This window comes from Osmerus mordax, chromosome 8 (genome assembly GCF_038355195.1).
Source record: "Osmerus mordax isolate fOsmMor3 chromosome 8, fOsmMor3.pri, whole genome shotgun sequence".
NCBI lineage: Eukaryota > Metazoa > Chordata > Actinopteri > Osmeriformes > Osmeridae > Osmerus > Osmerus mordax.
Window position 1 is genome coordinate 12,781,696 of NC_090057.1, and position 19,523 is coordinate 12,801,218.

A 19,523-nucleotide genomic window follows, 5' to 3' on the forward strand; every position below is an offset into this window, starting at 1 on the left:
AAGCACTTGAAATATCTGTCTCTGAAATGTTTCTGTACAATCTACAAAGTGCACTTTGCTTGCCCACACATTTTCACATTAACAGTCACATGTTAAAATAAAGCTTTTATTGTAGTACAAAATATGATCATATAAAAAAAGCCTCATTAAGAGAATGGTATTTTTCAACCGAGTTCAAAGAACTATTTTCTCTCAGCTTGATCAAGGACAAAAAAAGCTACATAAAAATGATTGGTTCATACTGAACAGTTATTTGGAGATGAATACCTTATCCCTAGCAAAATCATACATCCTTTTTTAGATTGGTCAGCTCCCAGCGACCTTCTCCACACAATTTTAACAGGACATCATGGTACTGTGGAGGAACAGACAGACACAAACAGCATTGTCCTCTGTGGCCTAAAGCATTATCATTCTGTTGCTTTACAACGTCTAAAGACTATCTACAGTATCCAGAAAAAAACAAAAAAACACTGTTCCCTGTAATACAATTTTTTTTTTTTTCTTTTGACACTTAAACACAAACAGGTTTTCTCAAACAAAGGATTGCCAAAGATAATAAATAGATATATCTACAAACCGCATCTTTAACAAATAACATTTTAAACTGCATCGTTGACATCTGTGGCGAGCTTAATCTGGTGCAGGTTGGGTCCTGGTGGAGCTTACCTTCTCCAGGCTGCTGCGATGGCCCAGACTAAGCAGAGTCATCCCCAGCTGCTGACAGGCACGGTACATCTGTCCTTCGGCCTCCTCCGACAGAGCACTGGTGGCCTCATCCAGCACTGAGACGTAGCGAAACAGGTGAGGAACACTTTGTAGAAGCAATTTCCAGGTTATGAAGTCAGTCATGAATACGTATGTAAGCCGCCTTGTAGCCTGTGTCTTTGATGCCTTATTTTAAAACACCACTTCCTTGTCAAAGTCACGATGGAGTGTTTTCACAAAGCTCAAGTTCCTGAAGTTCCATACATTATCTTTTTACATTTAGAGACTTTGATGAGACTAATACTCAAATACAGATGTGGCCAATGCGACATTCAACATATGGAATATCTTAATATTTTCTCCATGTGATGATTCCCACAGTGACATCATCATTCACAGACATCCTCTTGTTTTTTATTTATAAATGAAGATCTATTCGATCCCGTGATTAGGTTAGTTTTGTTGCTAGCACAAGGACTAACCTGCGTATTTGGGCTGCAGGTAGAAGAGTCGGGCAAAGGAGAGCCTCTGCATCTCCCCTGGAGAGAGAGCATCGTACCTGCAGAAAGAGAGGAGTCAAAAGAAGGCAAGCCATACTTCTGAGTAGAAGACATTATAAGACATTATAAATGAAAAAGAAAAAGTATATATATATTTATGGAGCTCCAGTATTTCCCAAATACGTAGCAATGCATGGAACTGACTGACTGAGTGCTGGAAAACAGCAACTGAGTATGCTCTCCTCACTGTTCGCTTTGACTTTCAAACTCGTGTTGTTGATTCTTACCAGCTCCAGTCCACCTCCCCATCCAGTCCCCCTGTCCTCTTCAGGAGACTAGACTACAGAATTAAACAGACAGCAGGGGTTATGACAAATCTCAGATGAATATCAACATATATGTAGTGAAAGGATTTGACACTGAAATCAATATAAACGTACCACTCCTGCCACTTCTAGATACTGTAAGATTCTCTCGTCGTCCACTGACCCTGCAAACATTAAGCCCCCATGGATGTAGGAACGACTCAGAATAATAACCATTCTGAGGAATACATTTAGAATCCTAAATATGTGGTACTATTCACACTATTCTCTAGTAACTTGCATCTGCCTTGCAATAGGTAGGTACGTTATTAATCCCAGGGGAAAATGGAGAAAATATCACTGACCATACCTGACTGAGGGTAAATCTTCTGCAGGGGGTAAATCACCTGAAGAGAAAGAGTCAATTTAAAAACCCAGTGTAGAGTAAATGGCATCACATTTACCGTAACTAGACCCCTATTTACCTAAACCAAGTCATAGTGCAAGACGAGATTGAGTCAAAGAAGACGGTTGCGTCATGAGTTGTGTCATGAAATGACATCGGTCAAAGCTTTAAACGTTGACAAGGCATGTAGAACACCTTTGCTGGGGCCGGAACCGTATTCGCTATGTCGTGTGTGTACGGAGGAGGGAGAGGGGGGGGAGGGAGAGGGGGGGGGGGCTGTGAGTGGGCTACCTGCTCTCTCAGTGTCCCGTCAGTCAAGTAGGGCTTCTGGGGCAAGAAGAGGATCCCCCTCGGCCCGAAACATGAGGTCATCTGGACAAAACCTGGGGAGATCACACCACCCATCCAGACATAGCATGAGATGGGTGTGCAGACTTCTGTGAGTCATTTCTAACGATAAATGCAACAATATTAGTGGTGGTAGTACAATAAACACTTTATTTATAATGCAGATTTGACTATCATGCAGCTTGTTAGTTGTTGGGATTAATAATGCCAAAGTAAAATTGTGTACTGTACCCCAAGCCCCATAATGCTGTCATAATATAATCATGTCATTAGTTTTTAAACCATTTCCTTCTGTTAATCACTCTCCATCTCTCTCCCTCTTACTCTGTTCCCCACCCATCTTCAGTTCTCCCCCTCGCTCAAGAGGGGGGGAACTGAGATCTTCAGATCTATATGTCGAGGTTTTGGAATACATGCAGGTCATTAAAGACCCTAGGGGCAAACACAATAAAGCATTCCCTGATTACCAACCTGGTACCCGGCCACATACAAACACACTGAGCACAGGGGTAGCCCTCACCGCTGTGAGCCTCCCAGAGGCGGTTGAGGACCCTGAGGAGGGAGGTCTTGCCCGTGCCCGTGTTCCCCACCACCAGTATATTGGAGCCCTGGCTGATCTTCAGATTCAGGTTTTCCACCAGCAGCTCGTCAGAGAAGGGGGACTTGTAGGACAGTCGCTCCAGAATGAAGGCAGTGTCTACTGGGCCCCCATGGATGTGGTCACTGTGTCACAGGCATCACAGTCAGAAAACTCTAGTCACAGTCATAGCAAATGTCACATGTCATAAACTTCACACGCTAATAGTTAGTGACAGATACATGTTATAATGATACATGTCATCTGTTTTTATTATTAGAGTAAATCCCCCATTGTGAGAGGTCTATAAATGCACTTTGATGTGATATTCAGTCATAATAAGTGTAGTAAACCCAGATAAACATATATTTCTCACTCACATGTCAAAAATGCAACACTTCCTTTAAGGCAACAACAATATGGTGTTTAATCGTGTAACTGGAGGAGTTGGGGATAAGTTACACATTTAAAATACTTTTACTTGAAATGAACTACCTGTCAAAGTCGTAAGTGTCCCCCGAGGCCGGGTCGTAGTCACACTGCCTCCTCAAGATGTCATCCATCACCTCCCTTAGCTCCCCAATCCTATCCATAACACACACACACACACAACATTTGGTTGGCACAACCAGGGAAAGAAAGATTCAGACGCTTACACACCCACCCACCCACACCAACACACACACTCTGCAAGGTCATCAGTATGCAGCGGCGTACCTGTGGGTGTATCCGGCCACATCTGACAGAGTGGTTGACAGGTCTATTAGCTGAGTAAAGCCGTTTATCAAGTAGATGCAGACAAAGGCATTCTGAGAGAGAGAGAGAGAGAGAGAGAGAGAGAGAGAGAGAGAGAGAGAGAGAGAGAGAGAGAGAGAGAGAAAGAGAGAGAGAGATGGAGAGAGAGAGAAAGAGAAAGAGAAAGAGAGAGTGAATAAATGTATACGTGGAAACAAAACTTTAGGTTGCATAGGTGACCTTATGAACACGCACATTCAGAGATACAGTAACCCATTCGGTTACAGATAGTTTTACAAAGCGTATGATGCCACCAGGAGGCCAATAGTGGAATTACTACTGAGACAAGGTCCTTCAGATTACAAAATGTGTCTGATGTTTACAAGTTCAACTTAAGTCCTAGAAAAATATGAAATCACCCCATATAAGCTAGACAAAATGTAATACATGTATAATATATGTGGGGGGTCAACAATGCTGCTAAAATATCTACAAACATTATAAGAAAGCAAAAAGCCTAGCCATTCAAAATGTCCACCTCCGTGATTACTGGGCTGCTCCATGACATACGAGTGCTTCTATACACATACAAACCATCCATACAATCACCCTCATAGACCCCGCTTTGTGGAACATCTAAGTAACACACGTCCATACCCCCCCAGACTCAAGGTGCTTGAATCCCACTGCCTAGACCCTGTGTGTCACAGCAACCACTGCTTGTGACACTCTCTCCTTTTCCAGGGAGGTGGAAACAGGCTGAGGGAAGGCCTACCTTACTGATGAGAGCGCTCAGCTCCCCGGGGCCGAGGCCGTCATAAAGCCCAGAGAAGATGGGGATGGCGATGACAATATAGCTGAGGAAGCCACCGAGGTAATCAAAGGTATTCACTCCAACTGACAAGAGAGGAGAGGAATCGATGAGTCATTTAAATGGAGGATTGCAATTGTGTGTGTGTGTGTATGTGTTTGTGAGTTGATAACCATACTGTAAAGCCAGAGCTCCTTATTTATCAGGGTCTTCTGAGTATGCAGCAATGTCTGCAATTTGTGATTGGTCCGCATGTGTTCCACCTTTCCAGCTCTATACACAAAAACACCCCCCCCTGTAGGTTAAGGGAATAAAGCCCCCCCCCCATATAATCATACTACATAAACAACTATATTGAAAAGTAAATTAGGTGGTACAGTTTAATAGAAGAAACCTTTAAAAAAAAACAATGGTTGACTGACCTGTAAAAGGCAGCAGATTCTGCGTTGACACGGATCTGCATGTGTTTGAACCTGGGAGTAAAAACCAACTCTGAGCTTCAGTCATATTACTCAAAAGTAGCTTTGTTCGAAAAACAAAGCTACCTGAAACCTTGCTGACTCACCATCTCCAAGCGAAACTAGTAGAAGGTACTCTTGAGGATGTCCTTATTCATTCCATTCAAAAAGGCCTCATGACTCAAATAAAAGGGCACTATACCTGAAGTCTCCCTCCAGTTTTTCTTGCTCAAACAGTGTTGACACAATGGGCCCCATGAGGACTTTGTTGGCGAGAGTCCCGATCACAAAGTAACCAAAGATGCTAACAGGACCAATCCAACCGGTGCTGTGGGACAAGTATTGGGTCAGGTGATTTTGCATCATACACACATCACTGTCTTTTTCCATGTATTTGTTATCCTTATCTGAGAAAATGCTATGCTGACTAAATATTATTCAGTGCACATTTTAGGCACAAAAAAAGGTCAATTGTAACCTTATCCATCTGAAAATTCAGTACAAGGCACTGGTTTGTTGGGAATGTCTATAGATGGTGGCTACCTCCTTGCTTTGACCCCTATACAGTACTTACCTGTGGAAGCAGTGGTACGTGTAGTAAGTAAGAGTGAAAGGCGAGACAATTAGCCTGCTGGCCATGGTGCTCATCTGTTTGCATAGCCTCTCTGTGTCTTGGCTGATTCGCTGGTCTCTGACAAACACACAAAAAGGACCAATGGTACGACAGCTCGATTCGTTGCACTATACAACGCTGTATTTTCCTTGTGTGTGCGAGTGTATGTACTGCTTGGTTACGTACGGGTTGTCAATGTCCTCCCTGAGCACATTGAGAGTGTAGTAAACTCTTCCTTGGAAGTAGGCCTTGTGTAGGCTCTCCGTTAGTGTCTTCCTCCAGCTCACGTACATCTGACTGCAAATGTATTGGTCCATACTCTTGAGCTGGCCAGACAGACAATATGTATGCATTATCACCAAAGAAGAAACATGTAACAAGTGTTATACAGTCAAAGAGGATGTGCCACCCAAACCACAGACGAAGAGCCTTTGCCTTGTACTATTATTCAAGAAAGTGTCTAGTCATTAATGTGTATTCTGAATATCACCTGAGTTCTGATTACAGTTCTAAGTCAGACTGTCATGCTTGCCATAAAAATGGGTGCAGCTTGGTCTCCACTGTTATTGACAGTATGCCCCCTGGAAAGTTCTAGATGCTAGGCTTATGGCTCATAATAAAAGGACAGACTGACCTGACCTTGTAAAACAGGAGTTAAAGACAAGGTTACAACAGAGAATGATTAGATTTCACAAGCTTAGGCAGCAGAAACATTGAGTGCTTTTTTTTGAAAGTCGACTATCATTTAGTACAATCCAAACATACTTTCATGATTCAATCACAGTATCTTTGCTGAGCTAAGCTTTTGATGAAAAGGTCAAGCCTTTTTCACTCCTTTCTGAAGCCCAATGTAAATAAAGTGGGGGCCATCAAGGCATGTCCTCCTCATTCAGAGGAAATAATGTGGTAAATAGTGGGTGTAAATTGTAGGGTTTATACTAGTGTAGGTGGTAATATGATTGCAGGACTTCTTTTTCCCCCCAAGCCCTAGCAACTTTCACTTACAGAGGAGTTCAGTAGTATTAATAGGACAGCAAACCCAACCAGGCTCCGGAATCCTCCATAGTCCTTGTTGGAGAGAACCTCGTAGAACTGGCTTGGAATGACCCCCACTTGGTAAATGATAAGCTGTTCTAAGAAAGAATATGAGTCAGCATGTTGTTAGGAGTTGACTACTGAAATTTCATGTTGAAACGTTAAGACCTAAAAAAAGGTATTCATATTAGATGAGCTATCTTACAGTTCTGTAGAAATGTGACAGAAGGTTGGTGCTCTATTTACACAATTATTACAATAACTTAAGCCTCAGGGCAGCCATACCTGTCAGTGTGACACAAAGTAGCGTGCCAAACATCAGCACATTCTGGTTGAACCATGATGGAAAGAGGACCCTCTGAATACTGCACAATCTCTGCACAAACTTCCAATCTAATTTTGGCCTTGAAAAAAAAAAAAACATAATTCATTCATTAAAGCAGGCAGGTTTTTTTCAGGTGTAGCTACAGGTCACAACTCTTAAAGTGCTTAATGTAACTTGGCTTTCTGAAAGTGTTAACTTAAAGACTTGCTCATTTAATGTTTCAAAATTGTATTTTTATTTTTATTTTCTATTTCTCAGACTTCTATTCAAACAAAATATCTATTCAAAGTGTCTATGACACTCCCTGACCAGGAAGAGCAGAGTTATTCACAGCCTAGATGATTACCTACTTCAAATGTGAAAACTGTAAGATATCTATGCAACTCAGATCATTCACTGCAAGCTTGCTAGATCTCCCATAGTCTCTAAATTGGTAAAAAGTGTAATCCCTTCCAATTGAAACGACACTACATACTGTACACAGACATGAACTAGCAGCTTTTTTTTTTTAAAGTCATTCAATGCAAAACAGTCCTACCTTTTAGTCCCTCTGACACTTGTAAGTGGTGGCATTTGCACAGAAGAGTCCAGTGACTTCTTCAGACTCAGAGTCTGTTTTATGTATTGATGTATGATTTCCCAAGTCAACTTATGTGACAGTTAGCTACTGCTTGTACGAAATACCAGAACAGGAAGATCGAACACAAAAAAATAACATAATAAATACCCCGTGCATCACCTCAAAACTAGCGCGAGTATTTCTATATAGCTGTTCGTTATATGTCTGTCTTAAACCTGCAGAGCGTACACTTGTGTGCAGAAGTCAGTGAGGGCAAATGTGTTGTTTACATTTTTAGCCAACAGCTGAAGAAGACATGTCCGCCCCTCTCGATTATGCACTGCCATCTAGTGGCTAAACATCCATCTCTCACGTTATTTTTGTTCGGTAAACAACAAACAACTAGCCTGACTCTGCCCTCCTACGTACTTCCGCTCAATTTTCATTGTGCTTCTGTACTGCGTCTGGGCTTGAGGTATATTGGTCAGATGTCTCCGGTAAACTTTTTACCGCTCCAATCAGCGAACAGAGGGAGTGGCTGAGAACGATGACGTTGTTGTCGTGCGCTAGTTTGAGTTGTAGTTCCGTAATGGCGGCGGAGAAAGATGCGAGCGAAGCCATTCGGTCCGTTGGTGCAACGCTGCCGAATATCGAGAAGTTAAAGCCGGAGCAAGAACAATCTTTGATCCCCAAGGGGGTTCGTTTGATTTTCCAGCTAGCTCCGTTAGTGATGAAGGAGTTGGCTAAGGCGAACGCTAGCGATTGGTTATGCCAGATCCACAGTGGCTCTGGGCAGATCCAATAGTTCCAATAGTAAGTAAGTAAGTAAGTAAGTAAGACTTTATTTATATAGCACATTTCATACAAGAATTGTAGCTCAAGGTGCTTTACATAAATCAATAAAAATGATAATACAAGTGATAAAAGTAAAAATTAAAATAGCAAATTATAAAAACAATAATATAACTAATAAAAGTAGTAAAACCCTTCTAAGATAAAATTACTTAAATGCTTTGGTAAAAAGGTAGGTTTTAAGCTGTCTTTTAAAAATGTCTAGCGTATTTGCTTCCCTAATATTTATGGGTAATTTGTTCCATAGTTTTGGGGCGTAATTGACAAAGGCCGAATCACCAATCTTCTTATGACTACTTCTGGTGACCTCTAATAGGCCTGCATTTGATGATCGCAGTGTTCTAGCTGGTGTGTAGTTTATAAGGGAGTTAGCAATGTAGCTAGGTCCTTGTCCGTGTAGAGCTTTGTATGTGAGGAAAAGGACCTTAAAGTCAATTCTGAAGGTAACAGGGAGCCAGTGTAAAGTAGCTAGGACAGGACTAATGTGTTCTCTCCTCTTGGTTTTGGTTAATAATCTAGCTGCAGAATTTTGAATGAGCTGTAGTCTTTCAGTGGTTTTCTTGGGAAGACCAGTGAAAAGTGCGTTACAGTAGTCCAGCCGGCTGGATATAAAAGCATGAATTAACTTCTCTGCATCATTTTGGTTTATGAATGGTTGTACCTTTGCTATATTCCTCAGGTGAAAGAAAGCTGTTTTGGTCACTTTATTAATGTGAGAGTTGAAATTCAAATCTGAGTCCAGGATTACACCGAGACTCGTCACCTCTGGTTTAAGACAGGGGGTTAAGCCTCCTAGATTCTTAGTAAGCATCTCTCTTTTGGATTTGGGGCCCACATAGTAGGACTTCGGTTTTGTCTTCATTTAATTTAAGAAAGTTATCATTCATCCATTTGTTTATTGCCAACAGGCAGTTGGTAATGGAATTGATGGCCGTTGCATCGTTGGGTTCAGTGGATATATATAGTTGTGTGTCATCCGCATAGCTATAGAAATCTTTGTTATGTTCTCTGATTATGTCGCCGAGTGGTAACATATAAAGAGAAAAAAGTAATGGACCTAAGCAGCTTCCTTGAGCAACCCCATAGCAGTTCTCATGTTTCTTGGACCTATGGTCTCCTAAACTAACATAAAACTTCCTTCCTGTGATATATGATTTCTTCCAGTTCAATACACTATCCGTGAAACCAATAAGCTTTTCCAGTCTATTGATTAGGATGTCGTGATCAATGGTATCAAATGCTGCACTGAGATCTAACAGGATAAGGATAGAGACTTTATTTGCATCAGAGTTTAGTCTGAGGTCGCTAATTATTTTGGTGAGAGCAGTTTCAGTACTGTGATATTTCCTGAAACCTGACTGCGAGACTTCCAGGATGTTATTTTCTTCAAGAAAAGAATTTAATTGGACTAAAACTATATTTTCCAGTACTTTACTAATAAATGGAAGGTTTGATATTGGTCTGTAATTTGCAAGTAGACTGTTATCCAATTTGGGTTTCTTTAATAGGGGCTTTACAACAGCTGTTTTGAAGGCATCTGGGAAGACGCCAGTTCTAAGGGATGTGTTTATAATCTCTAGCACCGGACCTGAGACACTATCAAACACTCGCTTAAAGAATGTTGTGGGTATAGGATCAATATCTGAGGTTGTGGAGTTAGATTCGCTGACAATTTTGGAAAGTTCACTAAGTGTGATACAGGTAAATGTGCTCATGGTTATGTTGCAGAATCTACTGATGTCAGTTTTGACCCCACTATTAATAATACTAGCTCTGATCAAAGTTATTTTGTTCTTGAAGAACAAAGCAAGCTCTTCACATTTAACTGCTGAGGATGGAGGTGGAGCAGGGACAGTGTTTAGCAGCTGGTCAATGGTGGAGAAAAGAACTCTGGAATTTCTGGCATTTTCTGTAATAATGTTGGAGAAATATTCTCTCCTTGCTAGACGGATGGTTTTGTTATAGGTGGTTAGTGTATCTTTGTAGATATTGTAGTGGATAGTGATCTTTGTTTTCCTCCATTTTCTCTCTGCTGCACGGTAGTAGATCCAACTTCAACAGAGTACCCGCCTTCAAGGAAGTTAATGCTTGTCAATGGATCGAGCCCAGACTCTCTGTACAAATGCATTGTACCAGAGTCTGGTTAGGGCCAGGCTAACAAACAACTAGGATTCTAAACAAAATATCAAATAATGGATATAAAATAAATACATAACGGGAACTACAATACCATTAATAATATATGCAAAATTTGTAGGCCTACTTTTACAATCAGATATAGATCAGGTGACCGGCAGATTGGCACGCCATTGTGTAGGCTAATAGCCTATTTAATCTGGGAAAAACTATGTAATAGGCCTATGTGTAATATGAATCATGATCAAATAGATATTCCAAATATAGTATGTCCAAATCAGTATGGTAAATTAATTTCCTCAACTTCTCAACAAAAAATGTTTTAGAAAAGGGGTTTGTGATTGCTGAGGAAAGCACAAATAATCTTTGAGTTGTTGTAAAGGCATTGGTGACAACTGTTACCTTTAATCCACCCCACTCTCCCCCATAATTTAAGGCAAACCTGTAGGCTACACTGCGAGGGAACTGTTAAAAGCTTCCACAATCTACAGATGGACACTTCAGAATGAGATGTGGCACTTGGCATTGTTTTCAGTGTTGCCCCCATACATGTGAAGCATGACATTTCGTTCCACATGTGTGTCTGTACATCGAAAAATGATCACGAACGATAGTACACAAACGATCTTTGTGTCGGGTGAATTCTGGTAATCTGGGACATTGGGTAATGTGGGACACCTAAACTCCAGAGCGTTTTCTTCTCTGCTATGACAATGTAGTCCACATAACTTTGACTAGGTTTAGCATGGGTGTTATGTGACTGAAATCACAAAAAGTGATTGGTGTGGTGTCAGTGTCACAGAAAGGGTCAGGGCACTAGATAATCAGGAAGCTCCGATGAGAAAATGCATGCAAATAAATTCACCCTAGCGTAATGTAAACAGAGATCTGTCTGATTTCATACATTGGATACGACTGAGTTTGAAAGGCAAATTCACTATGCAAAATCATGTAGGCCTATTATTATTAGAACATTATTTTCATGCAGCTACAATGTAGGCTACTACCAGAGAAACATATCTATCTGCCTAAACACCTCCAGTTATTCCAGTCACTTAGCATCAATCCATCAGGTAAGAACCACTCCTGTCTTTCATTGCAATATATTATAGTTACAATTATATATTTGGAACAGATAATTAACTATGCCATCAACAGATACAGTACTAAACTATATATTTAATGTATTACTTGTTGTAAACAGATGTACACACAAAGCTGTAAAAAGGGATGCTTGTTTGGAAGATTAATATAGTAATGCTATCATGTTTGTAATTGTGTCATCTTAACTCACACCCTTTCCCCCACCCCACATCTATATAGCAGTTCTGCTTTTGAACCAGACAACCCACAGACAAAGCTGGAAAACGTTTTATTTTAAGTTTGTTGCGCTTTCTCATCTTATACTGTAGCTTACTTACTCGTTGGTTTCTAGGTGACATCTTCCTCTTGAAACTGGTTTAAGACACAAGGTAGATGTATTTTTGCAAATATGACCCTCCATTGTGACCTTTAGGCTATTGTGTAGTTAATAAATAATTTACTGTGGGCACCTAATGTCACTAAACTACAAAGATGGGATTTACTGAATATACAGCTTAAGTAGGTACACATTTTTAACATTATGTGTTTATTTTTTATTGGTATAGAGATGAGAACTTCTTGAGATATGGCTTTAATAAACTTGATGGTTTGGTTGGTTGCTCTTCCCTGGATCACTTCTGCCTGTGAGTAGAAAACCTTTAATGACTACCAAATAGAATAACCCACTCAAATCAAATTGTACAACATTTCTTTATATCATTCTCAAAAGACACAGAGCAAATACTTATTTTATAGGAACCCATCTACCCATCCTTCTGACAACTAACACACAGCAACTCGGAGGCATTTTTTTATTTAGAGCTCGATGCGGTCTTTGGAAATCGCAAGGTTTTCATTGTGTACATATTCAGTAACATACTGTCAATGTAGGGTGATTTTGCAAAACGAGAGGTTGTCTCTCATGTTCACTGTATGCTATTACCCTGGCTCAGTAGCCTACATTATTATTTTATTTTAAAGAACTCTTAACTTCCTTGGTTGACAGGAGACAGTGATAATCCTCTAAAGACCTTGCTCATCACGCAATACTGTACAAAGTCCCCACGTCTCTGAGACAATACGCATTCAATTAACCCTGCCCACTAACCCAGTTGTAATGGAAAGAATATTGGGGACACGAAAATGCCTTACCGATTTAAGGATCGATCATGGGGCTTTACAATACAGCCATAAAAAGTCCTGTGCTTCCTTTGTGGGTTTGTGGGTTGTGTTCTGCACAGTAATGCCATGCATGATGAATGCCAGTTGGATATTACAAAGGATAGTACACACAGCAGGGCTCTGTACACAATAGAGTCAGTCTGTTAACAGGCTTATTATATGGAAATTAGTTTGTTGAATTGATTGTCATTATTGAATATAGTTTACTGATTATTGTTCTTTTGCAACATCAAATAGCAAATGCAGAAACATAGACAAGTATGGAAAAAGAAAGTGAGGGAGAAAGTGGAGGGGGGGAGGGTGGCGGGCCGGTCTGTGTTTCAATGTCCCGGGCTGTTTTTCGGTCCCAGTCCGACCCTGCACCCACAGCAAGGGCAAATACGACCATTTGGATTCAATTCACTTGATTTCCGTAAATGTCATCACCAGAGAGCACAAGTTATGTCAACAAGTTTATTTGCACAAAAAGACCATCTTAAAATGGCGGCCGTCTTCTTCCACCATGGAAGAGGAGATTGTGGTGTCAGGAGACAGATCCATTGATGGTTGTGCTCCATCTGTGTTGAACCCAGTCAGCTAGATAGCCTACAAAGGCCAACAGAATCAATATTTTGTGCACACATTACATACCTGAGGTACTGGCTGTTCCTGCATCTGTTCCCCCAAACTCATTAAGGTCACTGAACATGGCCGTGCATTGCTCAGTGTTCTTGAGACCCCTCATACATTTTTGTCTGGAGTGTTACCGGAGTGTGTTACAGAGAGACTACCCTGGGGCAGTTTGCGGTTTCAAAATCTCAGTGTCAGTTTTAATTCATGATCAAGGTGATCTAACTATGTCTTCAGACTTGGGCCTATGTGGCTACTGTTTTTTCTTCCAATGTTTTGCAAATTCAGGAGAAAATGTGTAGAATCACTCAATATGTAAAAACAATGGAACAAATGGCTTCCTTCTAATACATTGAAGGAAGCCATTTGAACAATATTTCAAGATTACTTTAATCATATTACAAGGATTAATTTACACTGTGTGTTTTATTCCATTCTAAGACTTATTTTTCAAACTTCACCTTACTGCATTGAGATATTATGATATTTGTTTCTTTATGCTCTACAGTTGCAGATCCTTGTAATGTCGATGGTTGCTCATATGTTTTTATTGTTGATGACGAGTACTCTGGACTTATACTTAGTAAGTTTGACAACTTGACAAATGCCAATGCAGAGCACTGCAAATGATATAGTAATTCACAACTCTGAATATCTGTTTCACCATCCATTCACTTACACATTTTGTTGATTTATCTCAATTCTTACTACATGCAGATCATACTTCAGATCAGACCTGTTCTGCACCGTCACGTAAAGAAGTGTGTTCCAACCCCCAAAAGAAAAAATGCAAACGTCAGTATGAGACATATCAAACTTTCCGTTAACTCCAATGTAAACCCATCTGAGGCAATATTGGACGCTCAGTGAAACTGCTCCGGCCATCTATTCCTACACTGAATTTTCTTGAGTCTTTCTTCGTCTTCTCTTAAGGTTTTAGGTTGGTTTCGGTGCAGTTTTATGAGTATCTGTGAAGTCCTCTATGACATTGTAAAAGGGGTTTACAAATAAAATGGGATTTTAATTCAAACTAGTAGGCATAATGATCATTTAATTGATTACTGACTGCAGGAAAAAAACATTGATACAAGCAGTCTTTGTCATTAATGTTATTTTTTATTCTTGCAGTTTTGAGAGACACCTGCTTCGTTTCATTTAACAGGGAAAACGTATCCTGTGAGTATTATTAATAGCACATTTAACAGTGACACGCTGCAGGTGTCAAAATGTCTAATTATATTGTTTATTCAATCAACAGCTGAGTGCAGAGAAAACAATTTTTGGATGCAAACAAGGAAAATGTCCACTCTTCTGTATATGTCAAAGCAACGTGTCTCTGACAACATGGTTCTGTGTGTAATAACTGGAAATAATTGCAGTGCAACACCAAGCTCAACACTGAACTTAAAAGAAAGCGGTAACTTGAGGCATACTGAATACAGTTGCATATCAAGCAAACTTTGTACTATTGTTAATTATGATAGCCTAGGAGATTGCAGGCTTACCATAGACATTCATTTACATGCAGGAACACAATTATGAAAGAGTTCATAGAAAATGTGATTTATTTACAGAAATGTCTTTGTTTCAGATACGAATTATATGGTCTTTCACAAAAGCACTGGTATGTTTTATTTTGCTCAGATTATGATTTTGATTTCATGTTATCCAGTTTTCACTAATAAGACTTAAGGCATTTTTGCATTGACAGGCAACTGCAGTGTAACCTGTGTGCGTCCAAAGGAAAAATGCAAAACAAAAAAATTTGATGAAGTACAATGTAAAGGTAGGAGAGTCTATAATTTCTTTGCTAATTTGACAAAAGTGTGGAATATTATTCAAATACATGTATATTTTAAATACATTTTCTTGCTTTAGATATTCGAGATGGAGAACATTTCATCATCAATATGACACTATCACCAGTAAATTGTTACAACTGTTACAATGCAACGAAAGAACCAAAACAGAAGATTTCTTCTCCTTCATTGAGGAACACGGACGAGGACCACATCAACCCAGTCAAAGCTTCGTAAGGCATATTGTTATTGAGAAACTACATGTTAAATACAATTTAAGTCTTTGGGGATATATCCAACTGATTCAGACAGGGTTTGCTTTTCCTATGGTTGCGAGGCTGGTGTGTTGTAGTCATTGATGACAGGTTTGTAGCATGACAGAATGTTTTAAGTGGAGGTTGAGGCTGAAGGTCTGTCCAACACACTGTTACTACGATCAGATTTGGTTTTCTCAGGGGTAGTTTTGTAACTTACTTAGAAGATCTGTGATCAAGCTTATAGGGCATATATGTTAAATGTATGTTCAGTACATGAATTTCTAACTCTCAACAGCCAAGCTATGAAAAAGATGTCCTCACTCGTCTCCGAAATGAATGAGACTTCAGCATCTGTGTCAATGGGAGAAGTAAAAGGCATTCTTGTGAAGCAGGAAGACCCTATGTATTTTGAACAATTTTCCTTTGGCTATACCAACTCCACCATTAATGTAGGTGCATTACTTGACCTTTCAGGAAGCTTGTTTCATTGTGGCACTGTTCGTCCCTCCACCCCCTTCTCTGCTATTAAATGGAATGGAAAATTGGACAAAGAAAGCAACATTTACACTTGTACATCAGTTATAATACATTTGATAAATGGATTCACATGTGTATTTCAGATTGTACAAAACTTGGAAAAATTGAATGGATTTTCCAGGTCTGTAACTGTCTCAAAGGAAGCATTTGAAAAAGTGTACAATTCAACCAATGATACTTCATTTGCTGGTGTTTTCTGGTTTCCCAACTTTGCAAAGGTAATGAAGAAAATAAATAGGCATACTCATTTGAATGGACTCAACAACTTCTACGTCAATAATAATCTCTTCAATCCTTTTAGGATTTAAAAAACAGTACAGTTCTGAACAATGAAGTAGTAGCAATTGAGATGGGAGCCTTCATCACTAATCTTACAGAAAAAATATATCTAAATTATCGGAATATAAATAAGGTAGGCTACTTGTAACGTAATCATTTTTTTTATAATGGCCATAATTGTCAAAGATTTCGTCCTATGTCATATGTAAGTTAACAAATTAACCCTGCTTATTTTACATTAGGAGGGAGCCAGTGCATCTTGCCAGTCATGGGGCGGTGAAGGTATTTTTCTGCCATCAACATTTCACAGTAATATTAGAAATTAGCTAATTAGTTTGATATCAATAACATGCTATTTTTTGGCAAATATTTAAGAGTTTGTTCTTCTGTCTCAAAGGAAGTCAGCCTAACTGGACAACAGATGGCTGTTTAACCATTGAACAGGGTCAAAATATAACATGCGAGTGTACACATCTGACATTCTTTGCTGTGTTGATGGTAGGTCCTCTCCGAAGGGTTAGCCATTTTAAGATTGTGGACATTTCTGAATGTCAGACTAAGTTAGAATATCCATAAAGAAACAAATGCAAACTTTTCCCCCATCAGAATCATATAAAGTGTTGTGTCATGAGAGTAATTAAATATCTTACTTTTTCTTTTAAAACCTTCTAATGTTTGGGGACTGATGTGGTTTTGAGTTTATGGGTCTTGGGTTTGTGTTAGGAGTCTCCTGAACTTGGGTTTTTGTCTTAGTTCCAGTTCCAGTCTCGACAGATGATTTGCACACTGCAGATTGAGCTAATGATCAGGTTACCATTCTCATGTTTTTTTAGTCACCTCCGAACATAACCATCTCTGATGAAGATCTAAGCTACCTCACCTACATCACATCAGCTGGCTGTGGGTTGTCTATGTTTTTTCAGAGTGTGGCCCTCTTCATCCACTTTCTGATAAGGTAGTTATGATGTTGCTTGTGTCATACCAGTTACCTAAGGAAGGAGAGGTTAGGTCCCAGGTCATTATTCTAATAAAGGGTTAGTGGTTGATATGTTAGTTGACCGCTTATACTGTACATTTTTAACGGCAGGGGTTTTCTGTATGTGCAAATTCTAAAGTCACAGCTCCAGGATATTTACATGTCAGCTGCTCAGATAGAGCAGCACCAGAAAACTATGTGATAACATCGGGCTACTTTGTTGTTAACAATAAAGTACTGTGTCATATTATACCGCCAAATGACCTTTAAAACATGTTTGTTTCTGTGGCGTCAGAGGAACCAAATACAAGTTATTCACGTTTGCCCAAAAGGAATGCTTCAGAGAATTGTCCTTACAACTAAAGTTTAATCAAGAAAGTATATATGCAATGGATTCCATCAACCTTAACAACATTACTCTCTTATTTTTGAAATTCTAAAACCGTAGGAAGAACAAGGCCAGCGACGCCACTCGGATCCTTATCCAGCTCTTCATAGCCATGTTCCTTCTCAATTTCACCTTCCTGACCAATGCCCATATTGCAAACCTCCGGAACACTGTGGGTTGCCAGTTAATGGCTACCATAATGCACTTCTCCATGTTAAGCACCTTCACCTGGTTTGGTGTGATGGCCTTACACCTCTGTCTGCAGATGTATATGGCCAAGAGCATCATCATTTCTCACTACATACTCAAAGTCTGCATTGTTGGGTGGGGTGAGTCCAAGCCTTATATAGTTGTGTGTAAAGGGATGGTCCACACAAAAATCTAATTGGAACTAAATGTCTAGCAAATACTGTAAAAGTGCTAAAAAATATCCCTCTGACAATCAAATATTGTGTCTCAAGTACTTGGCTGACATGCATGCTCTCAATAAGATTATGACATGCCTCTTAATTCTCCCCCTATGATTGTCTCTTTAGTCTTGCCATGTGTGGTTGTGGCAGTTCTTTTCAGCCTGGGAAAATATGGTGAACAAGTCATCCACACAAGTGGGGGAAAAGATGTAATGATGTGAGTAACAGAAAGACAATAGCAATAGCAGTGAATGATGTTGTACACATGATACTTCTACTGTATTTTCTTACTGTAAATACCATACTAGCGTATGGCAACTGCTTTGAAATACACCTTATGGCAAATCAATTTTCACATGTACTGTATATGTGATAATTGCAATATTCTCAAGGAATTCATACTTTTCTAAAGGTGGAGCAAATTGTAACATGTGATGAAGAGAGTTTATTAAAGTACATATGAAATAAAGTGAACAATGTAGATTAAGAATTATATTTGGGAGTCAGGTGGCTGAGCGGTTAGGGAATTGGGCTAGTAATCAGAAGGTTGCTGGTTCGATCCCCGGCTCTGCTAAATTACGTCGTGTCCTTGGGCACTTCCCCCTACTTGCCTCGGTGGAATGTCCCTGTACTTACTGTAAGTCGCTCTGGATAAGGGCGTCTGCTAAATAGGCCTTTGGGTCAAGATAGTCTTATTTAGCCAAACTAACTTTACATTTCTCTCCTTTATACAATATCAAGGTGCTGGATAGGAGATCATAATGTCCACTACATTGTAAACATTGGCTACTATGCGGTGGTCTTCGTGTTTACATTTATTACATTTATCGTCGTACTGCGTTGGATGGTCTACCTGAAGAGCACAGAGACAGACACTGACTGGCTTGGCTTGAGCGCCAAAAAAATGGTTGCAATTTTTGGTCTGTCCTGCCTGCTGGGCATCACATGGAGTTTTGCCTTCTTTGCCAGCGGTCCTCTGCGGGTGCCATCTTACTACATCTTTTCCATCCTCAACTCCTTTCAAGGTGGGTAGGGTCAGCTTTTTGGAATTTACATGTATTCATTTAGCAGACACTTTTATCCAAAGCGACTTCCAAGAGAGAGCTTTACAAAAGTGCATAGGTCAATTGGCCGTAGGAATGCATACTAATTTATTGAAGACTTTAAAGACAACATGCAATAAATAAAAATTGGGATTGGCTTTCAAAGCAATAGGACTGAATCTTGAATGAAAAACAAATCTACCACTCTCACGCTCCTTTGCCAGGCTTCTTCCTGTTCCTCTACTACTACAAGACCAGTCGGGTAATCGGAGCAACTGTTGAAGACTCCAGTGGCAGTGGAAAAAGCTCCTTCAGCACCATCAACATGAATTTCAAGCCCCACATCAACCCCTATGCCAACCAAAAACAGCACTGAGTTCAGGAGCAGAGGTCATTAGTTCTGAGTTCTTCAAGATAGTGTAAGCCTATGGACCAGAGCAGCTTGCAAATACTTGATGTAAAATGAATCTCCAATGTAGGATTACCAAGCTTCATGCAAACAATATATATATAAGAAACACATGTTTTATGTTCTTTAAAATGTACACTTCATACAAAATGTTATTTCAATGTAAAATCTTTATTTACCCCC

General features: G+C 39.8%; 2 protein-coding genes and 1 long non-coding RNA gene across 7 annotated transcripts; 2 read left to right on the forward strand and 1 right to left on the reverse strand.

Moving 5' to 3' along the window:
- Positions 1-88: 88 nt before the first annotated feature.
- On the reverse strand, positions 89-7,643 carry abcd4 (ATP-binding cassette, sub-family D (ALD), member 4). 3 transcript variants are annotated; one of them, XM_067241421.1, is made up of 19 exons: positions 7,360-7,643; positions 6,782-6,900; positions 6,467-6,594; positions 5,648-5,787; positions 5,423-5,539; positions 5,051-5,176; positions 4,813-4,863; positions 4,569-4,663; positions 4,355-4,476; positions 3,562-3,653; positions 3,340-3,429; positions 2,788-2,990; positions 2,211-2,302; positions 1,884-1,920; positions 1,649-1,692; positions 1,496-1,548; positions 1,191-1,267; positions 670-785; positions 89-355 (listed from the first exon to the last, which is right to left on the reverse strand). In XM_067241421.1, exons 1-19 carry the CDS (start codon positions 7,392-7,394, stop codon positions 284-286), a joined length of 1,809 nt encoding a protein of 602 aa, XP_067097522.1. In that variant the 5' UTR covers positions 7,395-7,643; the 3' UTR covers positions 89-283. The 3 variants fall into 3 exon arrangements, with proteins under 3 accessions (XP_067097522.1, XP_067097521.1, XP_067097523.1); XM_067241420.1 differs by having other exon boundaries at positions 1,649-1,698; XM_067241422.1 differs by lacking the exon at positions 7,360-7,643 and having other exon boundaries at positions 1,649-1,698; positions 6,467-6,589; positions 6,782-6,837.
- A 4,372-nt stretch (positions 7,644-12,015) lies between these two features.
- On the forward strand, positions 12,016-14,012 carry LOC136947581 (uncharacterized). Its single transcript, XR_010877019.1, has 3 exons — positions 12,016-12,095; positions 13,751-13,825; positions 13,960-14,012. It is a non-coding gene; the product is annotated as an uncharacterized lncRNA (long non-coding RNA).
- A 249-nt stretch (positions 14,013-14,261) lies between these two features.
- adgrg11 (adhesion G protein-coupled receptor G11) lies at positions 14,262-19,366 on the forward strand. 3 transcript variants are annotated; one of them, XM_067241695.1, is made up of 15 exons: positions 14,262-14,418; positions 14,501-14,659; positions 14,834-14,866; positions 14,954-15,028; positions 15,121-15,274; positions 15,594-15,747; positions 15,919-16,053; positions 16,137-16,247; positions 16,357-16,396; positions 16,512-16,612; positions 16,948-17,069; positions 17,539-17,807; positions 18,015-18,105; positions 18,630-18,913; positions 19,156-19,366. In XM_067241695.1, exons 1-15 carry the CDS (start codon positions 14,349-14,351, stop codon positions 19,305-19,307), a joined length of 1,950 nt encoding a protein of 649 aa, XP_067097796.1. In that variant the 5' UTR covers positions 14,262-14,348; the 3' UTR covers positions 19,308-19,366. The 3 variants fall into 3 exon arrangements, with proteins under 3 accessions (XP_067097796.1, XP_067097797.1, XP_067097798.1); XM_067241696.1 differs by lacking the exon at positions 14,834-14,866 and having other exon boundaries at positions 14,264-14,418; XM_067241697.1 differs by lacking the exons at positions 14,262-14,418; positions 14,501-14,659; positions 14,834-14,866; positions 14,954-15,028; positions 15,121-15,274 and having other exon boundaries at positions 15,701-15,747; positions 15,957-16,053.
- The last annotated feature ends 157 nt before the right edge of the window (positions 19,367-19,523 follow it).